Genomic DNA, 18,121 nt, shown 5'->3' on the forward strand with positions numbered 1-18,121 from the left:
AGGACTCACATTTTTGGACAGTCCCTCGGCCAACTGTGCCCGGATGACGGCTCGCTTCCCAAACCCATCGCAGTAAGTCAAGCTCCCTTTCAACTGCGGGTCTCTGATGCAGTCTTTTTCAACCTTTTTGGAGCCAAGGCACTTTTTATTTCATTGACAAAAAGGCGGAGTCAAGTCAACTTTATTTATGTAGCACGTTTACGACAACTTTTAAATTGAACCAAAGTGCTTAACAGGTTAAAAAAAAGCATACAGCAAAAAACAAAAAAAAACACACACAAAAATAACAATAAAAAATAAATTAAAAAAAATAAAATTAAAATAAAAAAATAAAAAATAAAAATAAACAAAAAAATAAATAAAACAAAATTGTGAAAGTCCAGTCCATAGTGGATCTAACATAATAGTGAGAGTCCAGTCCATAGTGGATCTAACATAATAGTGAGAGTCCAGTCCATAGTGGATCTAACATAATAGTGAGAGTCCAGTCCATAGTGGATCTAACATAATAGTGAAAGTCCAGTCCATAGTGGATTTAACATAATAGTGAGAGTCCAGTCCATAGTGGATCTAACATAATAGTGTGAGAGTCCAGTCCATAGTGGATCTAACATAATAGTGAGAGTCCAGTCCATAGTGGATCTAACATAATAGTGAGAATCCAGTCCATAGTGGATCTAACATAATAGTGAGAGTCCAGTCCATAGTGGATCTAACATAATAGTGAGAGTCCAGTCCATAGTGGATCTAACATAATAGTGAGAGTCCAGTCCATGGTGGATCTAACATAATAGTGAGAGTCCAGTCCATAGTGGATCTAACATAATAGTGAGAGTCCAGTCCATAGTGGGTCTAACATAATAGTGAGAGTCCAGTCCATAGTGGATCTAACATAATAGTGAGAGTCCAGTCCATAGTGGATCTAACATAATAGTGAGAGTCCAGTCCATAGTGGATCTAACATAATAGTGAGAGTCCAGTCCATAGTGGATCTAACATAATAGTGAGAGTCCAGTCCATAGTGGATCTAACATAATAGTGAGAGTCCAGTCCATAGTGGATCTAACATAATAGTGAGAGTCCAGTCCATAGTGGGGCCATGCAAACATTAAAAAACGAAACTCAGTTGACAATAAAAAGTCTCGTTCTCGCAAGTGTTGGATAAGAATTCAAAGCATAACCAAGCATGCATCACTATAGCTCTTGTCTCAAAGTAAATGTCACCACCTGTCACATCACGCCCTGACTTATTTGGAGTTTTTTTGGTGTCTTCCTGTGTGTAGTGTTTCACTTCTTGTCTTGCGCTCTTATTTTGGTGGCTTTTTCCTGTTTTTTTGGTATTTTCCTGTAGCAGTTTCATGTCTTCCTTGAGCGATATTCCACGCATCTACTTTGTTTTAGCAATCAAGGCCATTTAAGTTGTTGCTACCCTTCTTTGCGGGGACATTGTTGATTGTCATGTCATGTTCGGATGTACATTGTGGACGCCGTCTTTGCTCCACAGTAAGTCTTTGCTGTCGTCCAGCATTCTGTTCTTGTTGACTTTGCAGCCAGTTCAGTTGTAGTTTCCTTCTGCATAGCCTTCCCTAAGCTTCAATGCCTTTTCTTAGGGGCACTCACCTTTTGTTTATTTTTGGTTTACGCATTAGACACCTTTTTACCTGCATATTGTGATCATGACAAACCATGTTCCCAAAGCAATGATCTACCTGCTGCCACCTGCTGGTATGGAAGAGTAATATCTCCTGACTCTCAACAAGGGCACATTTGCAGATTGTTATTAGTGGTTGAAAAACGCTGCTCTATTTGAAGTCATTCTAAAAAAAAGAAGGAGTTTGTGTTCCTTCCTCACTGAAGTTGGTCTGTGGCCCAGGTGCCTTAATGAGGAGAAGGAAGTATCAGGGCACATACTATCTTTCCTGCTGATGGGCTGCACGCTGTTCGGGTAATCTCACCTTCGTTGACCCCCGATCAGGAGATGCTGGTGTTGCTGAGGAAGAAGGGGCCGTCCACAGAGGGAGTGTTCCGGAAGCCGTGCAACAACAAGAACATGAAGGACATCAGGGAGCGGCTGAACGGTGGCCTGGAGGTGGACCTGGAGGCTCAGCCTGTCCTTCTGCTGGTTGGACTACTCAAAGTAGGTTCTGATCGGTGCTCAAATAGGTGTGGCAATATGTTACCTTATGTTGTGTTCATCCACCCTGTGACCTCACCTTTAGGTGTCATCATGTTGCGTTAAAGGACCTAACGTTACATCCCATTCATTCATTTACCTTCTGTTCTGTTAAGTTCTGTTAAGCCTTACCTTCTAACACTGTGTCACAAACACTTGTGTTGCATTTCTGTACTATGCCTTATGTTGTGTTACATTGTTACTGTAGGTTGTGTGAAGTGATACCTTATTTTGGTTGTGTTAGTTAATGTTGTGTTAACTTATGTTGTATCATGATGCAAAGCCTTACCTTATAAAACTGTGTCACAAACACTTGTGTTGCATTTCTGTACTATACCTTATGTTGCGTTACATTGTGTGAAGTGATACCTTATTTTGGTTGTGTTAGTTAATGTTGTGTTAACTTATGTTGTATCATGGCACAAAGCCTTACCTTATAAAACTGTGTCACAGATACTTGTGTTGCATTTCTGTACTATACCTTATGTTGCGTTACATTGTGTGAAACGATCACTTATTTTGGTTGTGTTAGTTAATGTTGTGTTAACTTATGTTGTATCATGGTGCAAAGCCTTACCTTATAACACTGTGTCACAATTACTTGTGTTGCATTTCTGTACTATACCTTATGTTGCGTTACATTGTGAGAAACAATCCCTTTTTTTGGTTGTGTTAGTTAATGTTGTGTTATCTTATGTTGTATCATGGTGCAAAGCCTTACCTTATAACACTGTGTCACAATTACTTGTGTTGCATTTCTGTACTATACCTTATGTTGCGTTACATTGTGTGAAACGATCACTTATTTTGGTTGTGTTAGTTAATGTTGTGTTAACTTATGTTGTATCATGGCGCAAAGCCTTACCTTATAACACTGTGTCACAATTACTTGTGTTGCATTTCAGTACTATACCTTATGTTGCGTTACATTGTGTGAAACGATACCTTATTTTGGTTGTTTTAGTTAATGTTGTGTTAACTTATGTTGTGTAATGGCGTAAAGCCTTACCTTATAACACTTTGTCACAAACATGCATTTCAGTACTATACCTTATGTTGTGTTACATTGTTACTGTAGGTTGTGTGAAGTGATACCTTATTTTGGTTGTGTTAGTTAATGTTGTGTTAACTTATGTTGTATCATGGTGCAAAGCCTTACCTTATAACACTGTGTCACAAACACTTGTGTTGCATTTCTGTACTATGCCTTATGTTGTGTTACATTGTTACTGTAGGTTGTGTGAAGTGATACCTTATTTTGGTTGTGTTAGTTAATGTTGTGTTAGCCTTACCTTATAACACTGTTTCACAAATACTTGTGTTGCATTTCAGTACTATACCTTATGTTGCGTTACATTGTGTGAAACGATCCCTTATTTTGGTTGTGTTAGTTAATGTTGTGTTAACTTATTTTGTATCATGGCGCAAAGCCTTACCTTATAACACTGTGTCACAAACATGCATTTCTGTACTATACCTTATATTGCGTTACATTGTTACTGTAGGTTGTGTGAAGTGATACCTTATTTTGGTTGTGTTAGTTAATGTTGTGTTAGCCTTACCTTATAACACTGTGTCACAAACACTTGTGTTGCATTTCAGTACTATACCTTATGTTGCGTTACATTGTGTGAAACGATCCCTTATTTTGGTTGTGTTAGTTAATGTTGTGTTAACTTATGTTGTATCATGGCGCAAATCCTTACCTTATAACACTTTTTAAAAATTACTCGTGTTGCAGTTTTGTACTATACCTTATGTTGCGTTACATTGTGTGAAACGATCCCTTATTTTGATTGTGTTAGTTAATGTTGTGTTAACTTATGTTGTATCATGGTGCAAAGCCTTACCTTATAACACTGTGTCACAAACACTTGTGTTGCATTTCAGTACTATACCTTATGTTGCGTTACATTGTGTGAAACGATCCCTTATTTTGGTTGTGTTAGTTAATGTTGTGTTTACTTATGTTGTATCATGGTGCAAAGCCGATTCAGAATCGGCACATGTATTTTTGCATACTTTTCTGCAGGCTATATTGGTCTAAGTAAAATGGAAAGGCAGTAATTATATCTAAAGTGTGCCCGGGTCACTAATGACTCTTATTAGACTGTCACATTTTTTTCAAGTGTGCACTTTATGGCTATTATGGAGATAATTGAACCGTCACATTAAAGTTGTCCTTTCTCGGCTGTTTTGTCAGAGTTTTTTAAAAGAGCTTCCTGGCAGCCTGCTGGTGTCCGAGCTCTACGAGGAGTGGATGATTGCTCTGCAGAGCCACGACGTCCAGCAGAGAAGACAAGCGCTTGGCAGGTGGGCATCAGTGAAAATGTTTACAGAAAAGTTTCCTTATGTCACAGCCTTATTTCAAAATGGGGAAAAAAAATTTTTTTTGTGTGTCAACAACACCCCATTATGACAATGTCAAAAGTGACTTTTTTTAGACCACAAGCTTGGCACACCTATCTTTGCTCAGTTTTGCCTCTTCCTCTTTGACCATTCCATCAGATTAGATGGGAAGCGATGGTTTTTATCAATGATGTCTCTGTATTGCTTCATTCATCTTTCCCTCTATCCTGACTGGTCTCTATTTTTTTTAATTGTATTTATTTAATGTATTTATTGTATTTATTAATTTATTTATTTTTTAATTAGTAAAACATTTTTGGGACTCTAGAAAGAGGTTCCGCAGCCTCCGTAGCAGAACCTCCAGGTTCTGTAACAGCTTCTTCCCTCAGGCCGTAAGACTCTTGAACGCATCATCATTAGAGATGTCCGATAATGGCTTTTTTGCCGATATCCGATATTCCAAAATTGTCCAACTCTTAATTACCGATTCCTATATCAACCGATACCGATATATACAGAGGTGGAATGAACACATTATTATGCCTAATTTTGTTGTGATGCCCCGCTGGATGCATTAAACAATGTAACTTTACCATGAATTGATTAACGTGGACCCCGACTTAAACAAGTTGAAAAACTTATCGGGGTGTTACTATTTAGTGGTCAATTGTACTAATTTTGTTGTGATGCCCCGCTGGATGCATTAAACAATGTAACAAGGTTTTCCAAAATAAATCAACTCAAGTTATGGAAAAAAGTGCCAACATGGCACTGCCATATTTATTATTGAAGTCACAAAGTGCATTATTTTTTTTAACATGCCTCAAAACAGCAGCTTGGAATTTGGGACATGCTCTCCCTGAGAGAGCATGAGGAGGTTGAGGTGGGCGGGGTAGGAAGTAGCGGGGGGGTGTATATTGTAGCGTCCCGGAAGAGTTAGTGCTGCAAGGGGTTCTGGGTATTTGTTCTGTTGCTGTTCTCCCGAAATGTGTTTGTCATTCTTGTTTGGTGTGGGTTCACTGTGTGGCGCATATTTGTAACAGTGTTAAAGTTGTTTATACGGTCACCCTCAGTGTGACCTGTATGGCTGTTGACCAAGTATGCCTTGCATTCACTTGTGCGTGTGAAAAGCCGTAGATATTATGTGACTGGGCCGGCACGCAAAGGCAGTGCCTTTAAGGTTTATTGGCGCTCTGTACTTCTCCCTACGTCCGTGTACACAGCGGCGTTTTAAAAAGTCATAAATGTTACTTTTTGAAACCGATACCGATAATTTTGAAACCAATACCGATAATTTCCGATATTACATTTTAAAGCATTTATATAATATCGTCAGTCCGATATTATCGGACATCCCTAATCATAATAATTCCCTCAACTCCCCCCAAAACGGATGAACTGGCTGGAATATAAAGACAATATAACATACATCCATAAACGTGGATGCATATGCAAAAGTGCAATATATTTATTCGTACAGTAATCTATTTATTTATACCTTATTGCTCTTTTATCCTGCACTACAACGAGCTAATGCAACAAAATGTCCATAATTATCTGTACTGTAAAGTTCAAATTTGAATGACAATAAAAGGAAGTCTAAGTGTAAAAAGTTTCAAACAGCTGTTTTCCACATTGTCACTATTGGGAATTGTGTGTGGAATTTTGAGGACAAGGATGAATTTATTTCATTTTGGAATAACAAAAATGTGGAAAAAAACTGAAGACTTTCCGCGTGCATTGTACTTGAAATGAAACCTGCTGGTGTCAACTGTATAATGCGGCAGTCCGCTTCTCTTTTTCTGCCACTAAAAGGAAGAGAAAGAGCTTAAAACTTTTGACTGTAATTTTTTTTTTTTTTTTGTTTGTTTGTTTTTTTTTACAACATATTGCGGTAAATAGAAAAACAGTATATTACCACTGTTTGGTTTTTTTACCCCCAAAAAAACGGCAACTCAGTCACCAGAATTTTACTGTAAAATGTTAACTTTTTTTTTTACAACGTATTGTGGTAAATAGAAAAAACAGTACCACTGTTTTTTTACCCCCAAAAAACGGCAACTCAGTCGGCTTTTTTATTTTTTTATTTTTTTTACAACATATTGCGGTAAATAGAAAAACAGTACCGCTATTTTTAGTTGCCAGAATTATACTGTAAAATTTACTGTTTTTTTTATTATTATTATTATTATTTTTTTTTACATAATTATACTGTAAATGGAAAAACAGTGGAACCCTTTTTTTTTTTAATTCAGGCAACTGAGCTGCCAGTTTTTTTTTTACCGTAAAAAATGTGGTACAATTTTTCCATTTACACTGTAAAAACAACAAACAGATTTTACGGTAAAAAAAAAACTGGCAGCTCAGTCACCAGAATTTTACTGTAAAATATATCGTTGTTTTTTGTTTTTTTTTTGACAACATATTGCGGTAAATAGAAGAACAGTACCACTGTTTTTTTTTTAACAAAAAAAACCTGGCAGCTTAGTCGCCAGAATTGTAATGTAAAATTTACTGCGTTTTTTTTTCTTTTTTTTTTACATCATATTACTGTAAATGGAAAACAGTAGAACAGTTGTTTGTTTTTTAAATTCTGGCAAGTGAGCTGCCAGTTTTTTTACCGTAAAAAAACGTGGTACCGTTTTTCCATTTACAGTAATACACCGTTAAAAAAAAAAAAAAAATTGACGGTAAAATAAAAAAAACTGGCAGCTCAGTCACCAGAATTTTACTGTAAAATATAGTGTTTTGTTTTGTTTTTACAATATATTACGGTAATAGAAAAACAGTAACACTGTTTGTTTGTTTTTTTCCAAAAAAAAAACCTGCCAGCTTAGTCGCCAGAATTTTACTGTAAAATGTACTTTTTTCTTTTCTTTTTTTTTTACATAATATATTACTGTAAATGGAAAAACAGTGGAACTCTTTATATTTTATTCTGGCAACTGAGCTGAAAGTTTTTTTAACGTAAAAAATGTGATACAATTTTTCCATTTACAGTAATACACCGTAAAAACAACAAACAGATTTTACGGTTAAAAAAAACTGGCAGCTTAGTCACCAGAATTTTACTGTAAAATATAGTGGGGTTTTTTTGTTTGTTTTTTTACAACATATTGCGGTAAATAGAAGAACAGTACCACTGTTTTTTTTTTAAACAAAAAAAACCTGGCAGCTTAGTCGCCAGAATTTTACTGTAAAATTGACTGTTTTTTTATTTTATTTTTTTTTACATCATATTACTGTAAATGGAAAAACAGTAGAACTTTTTTTTTTTAAATTCTAGCAAATGAGCTGCCAGTTTTTTTTACCGTAAAAAAATGTGGTACTGTTTTTGCATTTACAGTAGTACACCGTTAAAAAAAAAAAAAAAGATTTTACGGTAAAATAAAAAAAAGTGGCAGCTCAGTCACCAGAATTTTACTGTAAAATAGAGTGTGTGTTTTTTTTTTGTTTTTTACAACATATTACGGTAAATAAAAAAACAGTAACACTGTTTGGTTTTTTTTGCAAAAAAAAAAAAAGGCAGCTTAGTCGCCAGAATTTTATTGTAAAATTAACCTTTTTTTTTTTTTTTTTACATCATATTACTGGAAATTGAAAAACGGTGGAACTCTTTTTTTTTAATTTTTTAATTTTATTCTGGCAACTGAGCTGCCAGTTTTTTTACCGTAAAAAATGTGGTACAATTTTTCCATTTGCAGTAATACACCGTAAAAACAACAAACAGATTTTACGGTAAAAAAACTGGCAGCTTAGTCACCAGAATTTTACTGTAAAATATAGTGGGTTTTTTTTGTTTGTTTTTTACAACATATTGCGGTAAATAGAAGAACAGTACCACTGTTTTTTTTAAACAAAAAAAACCTGGCAGCTTAGTCACCAGAATTTTACTGTAAAATTTACTTTTTTTTTGTTTGTTTTTTTACATCATATTACTGTAAATGGAAAAACAGTAGATTTTTTTTTTTTTAAATTCTGGCAACTGAGCTGCCAGTTTTTTTACCGTAAAAAAATGTGGTACCGTTTTTCCATTTACAGTAATACACAGTAAAAATAAAAATAAAAGATTTTAACGGTATAATTTTAAAAAAAAAAATGGCAGCTCAGTCACCAGAATTTTACTGTAAAATAGTGGGGTTTTTTTTTTTTTTTTTTTACAACATATTACTATAAATAGAAAAACAGTAACACTGTTTTTTTTTTTAAAACAAAAAAAACCTGGCAGCTTAGTCGAGAGAATTTTACTGTAAAATTTACTGTTTTTTTGTTTGTTTTTTTACATCATATTACTGTAAATGGAAAAACAGTAGAATTTTTTTTTTTTAAATTCTGGCAACTGAGCTGCCAGTTTTTTTACCGTAAAAAAATGTGGTACCGTTTTTCCATTTACAGTAATACACAGTAAAAATAAAAATAAAAGATTTTAACGGTATAATTTAAAAAAAAAAAAAGGCAGCTCAGTCACCAGAATTTTACTGTAAAATAGTGGGGTTTTTTGGGTTTTTTTACAACATATTACTATAAATAGAAAAACAGTAACACTGTTTTTTTTTTTAAAACAAAAAAAACCTGGCAGCTTAGTCGAGAGAATTTTACTGTAAAATTTACTGGTTTTTTACATCATATTACTGTAAATGGAAAAACAGTAGAATTTTTTTTTTTTAAATTCTGGCAACTGAGCTGCCAGTTTTTTTTACTGTAAAAAAATGTGGTACCGTTTTTCCATTTACAGTAATACACAGTAAAAATAAAAATAAAAGATTTTAACGGTATAATTTAAAAAAAAAAAAAGGCAGCTCAGTCACCAGAATTTTACTGTAAAATAGTGGGTTTTTTTGGTTTTTTTTACAACATATTACTATAAATAGAAAAACAGTAACACTGTTTTTTTTTTTAAAACAAAAAAAACCTGGCAGCTTAGTCGAGAGAATTTTACTGTAAAATTTACTGGTTTTTTACATCATATTACTGTAAATGGAAAAACAGTAGAATTTTTTTTTTTTAAATTCTGGCAACTGAGCTGCCAGTTTTTTTTACTGTAAAAAAATGTGGTACCGTTTTTCCATTTACAGTAATACACCGTAAACAAAAAAAGAAAAAGTTTTTACGTTAAAATAAAAAAAAGTGGCAGCTCAGTCACCAGAATTTTACTGTAAAATATAGCTTACAACTTCCCCTCCTCCTCCTCCAGGGTGGTGGACAAGCTGCCGCCGCCGAACCGCCTCCTCTTGCAGCGCCTGGCCTGCGTCTTCCATCACGTCCTGGAGAGCGCCGACGTCAACAAGATGGACGCCTACAACCTGGCGGTGTGCACCGCCCCCACGCTGCTGCGGCTGGAGGTCACGCCGCTCGACCAGCAGAAGGAAATGACTTTGAAGGTAACTTAATGGAGCAGGTTTGCTTTGTGCACTGCAAAAAGTCAGTGTTCAAAAACAAGAAAAAAAATACAAAAATGAGGGGTATTTTATTTGAACTAAGCAAAATTATCTGCCAATAGAACAAGAAAATTTGGCTTGTCAAGACTTTCCAAAACAAGTCAAATTAGCTAACCTCAATGAACCCAAAAATACCTTTAAATAAGTATTTTCTCACTAATAACAAGTGCACTTTTCTTGGTAGAAAAAACAAATATGAGACCTTTTTGCTCAATATGTTGAAAAATATTCTTAAATGAAGTAAATGCCAGTGCCATTATCTTGACATAATGATATGCGCTTGGCATTACATTTCTTGCATTTTCCCATCGATAAAATGACATCATCGTGCCAAGTGCGTGCTCTTTCAGTCAATTAGTGCGCAAGGAATATATATATGTATATATATATACGTTAGATCAGGAAAAAACACAGAGGCTATTTCATCCCTACAAGCCTGTTTCGCAGGTTTCCCTGCTCTTCAGGGGATTTGATAGAATTGTATTAAATCCCCTGAAGAGCGGGGAAACCTGCAAAACAGGCTTCAAGGGATGAAATAGCCTCTGTGTTTTTTTCCCCTGACCTTCATCCCTACAAGCTTGTTTCGCAGGTTTCCCTGCTCTTCAGGGGATTTTATAAAAGTGTATCAAATTCATACGATTTTATAACATTTTATAAAATCCCTGGAAGAGCAGGGAAACCTGCGAAACATTCTTGTAGGGAGGAAATAGCCTCTGTGTTTTTTCCCCAGCCAGGTCACCGACCAAATTTTTTTTTTATTGTCATTTTGAAGAATTTAACTGAACGTGCATGAACTATTTCTGTTCAAAATAGTTTGAAATGTCCAAATGTTAAATGTTGAAATATTAACTGTCAGTTTACTGTACTGTGCCAACTGTACTACTATATGAGTACGTATTTTCTATTGTTTCATTGAAAATAAAACAGCAAAGTCCATTTGGCTGTCATCTGTTTTAATTATGAGACACAATTGTGTCAAAGTCATGATTTTTTTTTGTTTACATGCTTAAAATAAGAAATGATGACTTTAAAAAAGTAGTTTTATACTTGTGAGTGTTGATGACACAGCTTTGCAACAGTTGATATTCTAGTTTCAAGCATGTTTTACTCAATATAGGTCATCAAATCTCAGCAACAAGCTGTAATATCTTACTGAGATCATTTAGGACCTAAAACACTTAAAACAAGTAAAACACTCTAACATAAAATCTGCTTAGTGAGAAGAATTATCTTATCAGACAGAAAATAAGCAAATATCACCCTTATTTGAGATATTTCATCTTACTTACCGTATTTTTCGGAGTATAAGGCGCACCGGAGTATAAGTCGCACCGGCCGAAAATGCATAATAAAGAAGGAAAAAAACATATATAAGTCGCACTGGAGTATAAGTCACATTTTTGGGGGAAATGTATTTGATAAAAGCCAACACCAAGAATAGACATTTGAAAGGCAATTTAAAATAAATAAAGAATCGTGAACAACAGGCTGAATAAGTGTACGTTATATGAGGCATAAATAATAGCCGTAAATAATAGCTTAAATAATAATACAATAATAATAAATAATAATTTAATATAATATATAATATAATAATAATAATATATAATATAATTTAATAATAAATAACAGCATAAATAATAGCATAAATAATAGCGTTATATGGGGCATAAATAACCAACTGAGAAGGTGCCTGGTATGTTAACGTGACATATTATGGTAAGAGTCATTCAAATAACTATAACATATAGAACATGCTATACGTTTACCAAACAATCTGTCACTCCTAATCGCTAAATCCCATGAAATCTTATACGTCTAATCCTGGGGTCGGCAACCCAAAATGTTGAAAGAGCCATATTGGACCAAAAAATACAAAAACAAATCTGTCTGGAGCCGCAAAAAATTAAAAGCCATATAACATGTGCCATGAGATATAAATTGAATTAAGAGGACTTAAAGGAAACTAAATGAGCTCAAATATAGCTACAAATGAGGCATAATGATGCAATATGTACATATCGCTAGCCTAAATAGCATGTTAGCATCGATTAGCTTGCAGTCATGCAGTGACCAAATATGTCTGATTAGCACTCCACATAAGTCAATAACATCAACAAAACTCACCTTTGTGTGAGTTGCACAAAGTTAAAAGTGTGGTGGACAAAATGAGACAGAAAAAAAGTGGCATAAAACACGTCCTAGAAAGTCGGAGAAAGTTATACATGTAAACAAACTATACGTTGAGTTCAAGGACCGCCAAAATTAGTAGGACAAAACGGCGCTCGCCAAATACTCGAATCAGTGAAGCATGTTTAATATAAGCAGTGTGCTTTATAACAATTAGGGAGGTTTGTGTCATGTTTGTCCTCCTACAGAAACCATATTAAAACAAAAAATATATTTTTTTCCCCTCATCTTTTTCCATTCTTCATACATTTTTGAAAAATCTCCAGAGAGCCACTAGGGCGGCGCTAAAGAGCCGCATGCGGCTCTAGAGCCGCGGGTTGCCGACCCCCGGTCTAGTCTCTTACGTGAATGAGCTACATAATATTGTTTGATATTTTACGCTAATGTGTTCATCATTTCACACATAAGTCGCTCCTGAGTATAAGTCGCAACTATGAAAAAAACTGCGACTTATAGTCCGAAAAATACGGTAGATTTCACTTTCTGCAGTGTGCCTTTTTGGTGACATCTGACACGCCTTTGATTGGCGCCCGCTGCAGGTCACGGAGCTGACCCAGTTCCTGATGGAGCACAGCGAGATCCTGGGAGACAACATCCCTCACCTCCTGGACACTGACGAAGGTGCGCTTCTTTCCCCTTGCAAGTTTTCCTTTTCAAATTTGGGAATTAACGGGCCGTTCGTCCGGCAGACTCCGTGTCCTCCCAGCTTCACGACTCGGCGTACGACAGCACCGACCCCGACGGAGACGGCGAGGCCGGAAGGAGCGGCTCGTCCCCCTCGCTCAGTCTCAGCGTGGCGGCGTGGTCCTGCTCCTCCGACGCCGCCTTCAACCCCGAGCATCCTTACCGCCGCCGCTGCTCCGAGCCCATCATCCTGCCCTCGGCCCACGTGGCCCAGCTGTCCAGGAGCCACGACGACTTCCAGAAGCGGCCTTTAAAAAAGCAAATCTCCGACGACTCCTTCTGGAGGGGGAGCGGAGGAGGACTCTCTCCCGGCTCCTTTTTTTCCAACAATCAGACCATGGACTCCTCCAGCTCGTCCCTGGAGAGCGCCGCCTCCAACCGGTCCGAGGGCTCCGTGTTCACCAGCTCCCCGCCGGCGTCTCCGCCTGGTTCCAGGAAACCTCCGCGGGTCTTGGACGAGCCCAAACGCTCGCATTCGCTGAGAGCCGCTTGCAAAGTCCTGATGCGGACCAGGAGCTTGGGGGGCTTCAGCAGGACCAGCCTGAAGAAGGATAAAAACCCCTCCCCTTGTGGAACGCTCAAGGAGGTCTCTCCGGACTCACCCGAGCCCCGCCCCCTTTCTGCCATGGAGGTGTTCAGGCAGGTGGACAGCAGGCTGCCCTGCAGGCCGCCGCCCTACGAGCGGGCCGTGCAAAACGCGCCGCTCCCCCCCCGCTACGGATCCATGACTGTGCACGACGCCATCGCCCTGGAGAGAAAATCCCGCCCCTCCTCCGTCAATTACGCACACCTGCCCAGCTGCTCCGGCGACCACCAGGACCAAGGTCTGGTCTTCCGCCAAAGGGCCATGTCCGAGTCCGTGTCGGCGAGGCACCACCAGGTGGCGTCACGGAGGTGCAGCCAGCCTGTGTTTGAGGACTTCTCCTACGCTAAAGAGTCCTACGTTTGATCAGGAAAGCAAGAACTTTTTAGACATCGACCGATTATTGAAGTTGTCACCTTGTGTAAATAGCAAATAAAAAGAAAATACAATAATTTGCAAATCCTTTTCAACTTATATTCAATTGAATAGACTGCAAAGACAAGATGTTTAAATACAATACTTCATGTTTTCTGAAGTGTTCCCGGAGCCCATGTGGTGATATCCTTTACACGCTGATGTCGCTTTTTGACGCGGTACCGCCTGAGGGATCGAAGGTCATGGGCATTCAATGTCGGTTTTCAGCCTTGCCGCTTACTGCGCCACCGCGCGGCCCACCGGCAACTCGGTTACTGTAAAAATATACAGTGTTGTTTTTGTTTTGACAACATATTGCCATAAATAGAAAAACAGTACCACTGTTCTTTGTTTTTTTTTTACAAAAAAAAAAAAAACGGCAGCTTAGTCGCCAGAATTTTAATGTAAAATTTACTGTGTTTTTTAAATTTTTTATTACAGTACAGGCCATACTTGCCAACCCTCCCGTTTTTAGCGGGAGACTCCCGGTATTCAGCGCCTCTCCCGACAACCTCCCGGCAGAAATTTTCTCCCGACAAACTCCCGGTATTCAGCCGGAGCTGGAGGCCACGCCCCCTCCAGCTCAATGCGGACCTGAGTGGTTCTCACGTCCGCTTTCCCACAATATAAACAGCTTGCTTGCCCAATGACGTCATAACATCGACGGCTTTTAGAGAGTAGAGTGCACAACTGCGCACACAACAAGGAGACGAAGCAGAAGAACGAGGAAGTTACAGACATGGCGACGCCGTCGACGAGCAAGATGAAGAAATACGCTTGCAAGTTCCAAAACGAATGGAAACAAGAATTTCAGTTCATCCAGGACAGTTCGAAGGGGAAGGGGTATGTAATTATGTTGCCTGTACATTTTGTACAACAGACTTCTCCATTGAACACAGTGGCCCAGTCATGAACGGAGAAGTTAAACAGGACAATACTGCCATCTACTGGATAGCCCCCGGAACACTGAAATTCAAGTATTTATTTTATTTATATGTATAATAAGATAAATATATATACATATATATATATATATAGCTAGAATTCACGGAAAGTCAAGTATTTCATACATATATATATATATATATATATATATATATATATATATATATATATATATATATATATATATATATATATATATATATATATATATATATATATATGAAATACTTGAGTTGGTGAATTCTAGCTGTAAATATACTGCCCTATTAACCACGCCCCCAACCACGCCCCCAACCACGCCACACCCCCCACCTCCCGGTATCGGAGGTCTCGAGGTTGGCAAGTATGGTACAGGCCAAAATTTTTGGACACACCTTCTCATTCAATGCACTTCATACTTGCCAACCTTGAGACCTCCAAATTCGGGAGATTGGGGGGGAGGGGGGGGGTGTCGGAGTGGGCGGTGTTGGGGTGGGCGGGGTTAAGGGGGAGGAGTATATTTATAGCTAGAATTCACTGAAATTCAAGTATTTCTTATATATATATATATATATACAGTATATATATATCAGTGTTTCCCACACATTCATTCATTTGTGGCGGCCCGCCACGAAAGAATTACGTCCGCCACAAATAGATTTTTTTTTTTTTTTTTTTTAATTTTAATTTTCATTTAAAAAATTTTTTTTTTTTTTTTGTCCTGTCCAGCTTCTCAGGCAAATCATATAGCTGATGTAGATGCTCATATAGGCTGTTCAGATTTACTTTACAAAAGAGAAGTGTAGGATACTTCTCTTGTTGCCTTATATGTATTTGACTTTATTAAATGTATTTATGTTATCATTTGGTGCAGGAGGGGATAGAAAGAGAGAAATTATTATGTTGCTGGTAAATAATATGGTTGTAGTAGTAGGCTAAAGTTAAATTATTTAGTATGCACTAATTAAAGGGGCAGAGCTTTAAGAGACATTTTAGCTTTTATATTTTATAAGATATATTTTTTGTAAGAACCACAATTAATAAATATATTTCAGTGAATAACTTATTGTTCAAATCTGTATATAAATATGTACATAAAGTGTTGTAATTATATTGTAAAATGGATGGATGGATGGACGTTTAAACAAAACTGTTATTATTAATTAGTAAGTATACATTTTTTTAGCCTTTTTAGAGAAAATCATATCATTGTAGTAAATTATGCAAATTACTCGATGATGTCATGGTGACCACGCCCATAGTCACGCCCATAACCGCCACAGGTATCTTGGCAGTTTATGGGAAACACTGATATATATAAATAAAATAAATATTTGACTGCGCACACCTTCACAGTTTGTTTTGTTTTTAACCCCTTCTTAACCCTGGACGTACATTGAAAATACACGCAACCCTAACTCAAAATGCCGGACATTTGAGGCATTTAAGAAACTCCGCCCGGACAGCCCCGCAAAAGAGAACTGGCACCCAATTTTACTCAAAAAGTATTGAATTGAGAATCGATTCTGAGTGGAATCGTTACCCTCAAGAATTGAATCGTGTGATGTCCAAAGACTCCATTTATTTAACGCGGCCGTTGGGGTCCGTAAAACACGATTGCGTTATCGGTTTTGCGAATCCAATACAAACCAGACGTGACTAACTTGTTGCTAAGCTAACGGCGCTAAACTATCCCCGGTCCGAACCCCCCCCCCCCCCTGCTCCGAAGACGGCAAGAACTCGACTCGGCGAAGTAAAAAAAAAAAAGGCGAGTGAGAGACGTGTCCGCAAGTTCCAGTAACTTCGTAACTTTAGACGCCGCGGGCGCTGCTTGCCAGAGTTCGCTGTCTTGCGCTAACTAGCCCAGTTTGTAGCGGCCCTAAACGGCCTACAAGCTTGTTGACTGGTCCTACACCGCCAGGTAACCAGGCGGAAAATCTGGGCTCCATGGCACGATGGCGTTATGTAGAATATCTGCTTATATTGGGACATAAAACCCCTAAGCCAGGGGTGTCAAACTCATTTTAGATGGGGGGCCACATGGAGAAAAATCTACTCCCAAGTGGGCCGGACTGGTAAAATCACAGCACGATAACTTAAAAATAAAGACAACTTTAGATTGTTTTCTTTGTTTGAAAATTAATGTTGTTGTTTTGTTTACACTTACATGTTGCAGTTAATAGTATTCAATCTTTATTTGTCGTTATTTATACTTTCTGAATAAATTATGTGATAATGTTCATCAGTCATCTCATTGGTGTTACTTTTCAATCTATCAAGATAAAAAAAATAATATCAAAATCAAATTACAGGATGTTATTTGTGTGGTTTGCTCATTTTCCTCAACTGGTGCACTAACATCATGTGGTTTATTTTTTGTACATATGTAGCATCATCTACAAAGATACAAATAATTGCTATTGCGACATCTAGTGGACACATTTAGAACAGCAGTTTCTTTCATTCAAAAATGTCAGCTTATTTTTATACTTAGCAAACTCATCCCGCGGGCCGGATAAAACCTGTTCGCGGGCCTGATCCGGCCCCCGGGCCATACATTTGACACCCCTGCCCTAAGCTGTTTACTGACCAATACTATTCATGTTTATGTACATTTGACTGCAAATATGTCTTATTGGTCTACTTGAGCACTAATATTGGTATGGGTGGATCTCTACAGCGAATACATGTGAGTTCCCCTTCCCGCTTTGCTGATGATTGTGTGGCAGCAGGACACGGTGCCCTTGTTGCCGCACACTGTTCATTCATTTTGGGGCTGTGACATAACGATGGCGGCCTCACAACAATAGAAAGTGTGTTTCCAGGCTGCAGCCATTCAAAAGCTGCTTCTCTTCCAGGAACTGTGGTCCATGCCTTTGTTATTGCTCACTGTGTAGTCATGCCAGCTCACGTACTACTTCTTACACTATCAATGTTTATTTATATAGCCCTAAATCACCAGTGTCTCAAAGGGCTGCACAAGCCACAACGACATCAAGCCACAAGGAAAAACTCGAGCCGATGGGATTAGACTACTACATTTTTGTAGAGCAGGGCTGTCAAACTTGTTTTCACTGAGGGCCACATCGCCGTTATGGCTTGGAACAGAATTTTATATTTTCAACACACTGTAAACATTTTTTTAGATTTTACAGTAAAAAAAAAAAAGGCAACTCAGTCACCAGAATTTTACTGTAAAATATACACAGTTTTTTTTTTGTTTTTTTTTAACAACATGTTGCGGTAAATAGAAAAAACAGTACCACTGTTTTGTTTTGTTTTACCAAAAAAAAAACGGCAACTCAGTCACCAGAATTTTACTCTAAAATGTTTACTTTTTTTTTTTTTTACAACATGTTGCGGTAA

The 18,121-nt window shown here is 37.5% G+C and overlaps 1 protein-coding gene across 1 annotated transcript in view; it reads left to right on the plus strand.

Annotated features, from left to right (window-relative positions):
• The window catches only part of tagapb (T cell activation RhoGTPase activating protein b), a 38,965-nt gene extending 24,781 nt beyond the window's left edge, over positions 1 to 14,184 (plus strand). Inside the window, exons 9-14 of the mRNA XM_062034892.1 lie at positions 1 to 72; positions 1,976 to 2,137; positions 4,377 to 4,486; positions 9,717 to 9,903; positions 12,690 to 12,771; positions 12,840 to 14,184. The exon at positions 1 to 72 is cut by the window's left edge and continues 80 nt beyond it. Of these exons, the coding sequence (XP_061890876.1) occupies positions 1 to 72; positions 1,976 to 2,137; positions 4,377 to 4,486; positions 9,717 to 9,903; positions 12,690 to 12,771; positions 12,840 to 13,783 (1,557 nt within the window). The 3' untranslated portion in view covers positions 13,784 to 14,184. The remainder of the gene's footprint in view (positions 73 to 1,975; positions 2,138 to 4,376; positions 4,487 to 9,716; positions 9,904 to 12,689; positions 12,772 to 12,839) is intronic.
• The last annotated feature ends 3,937 nt before the right edge of the window (positions 14,185 to 18,121 follow it).

The sequence above is a fragment of the Entelurus aequoreus genome, linkage group LG23 (assembly GCF_033978785.1).
Source record: "Entelurus aequoreus isolate RoL-2023_Sb linkage group LG23, RoL_Eaeq_v1.1, whole genome shotgun sequence".
Taxonomy (NCBI): Eukaryota; Metazoa; Chordata; class Actinopteri; order Syngnathiformes; family Syngnathidae; genus Entelurus; species Entelurus aequoreus.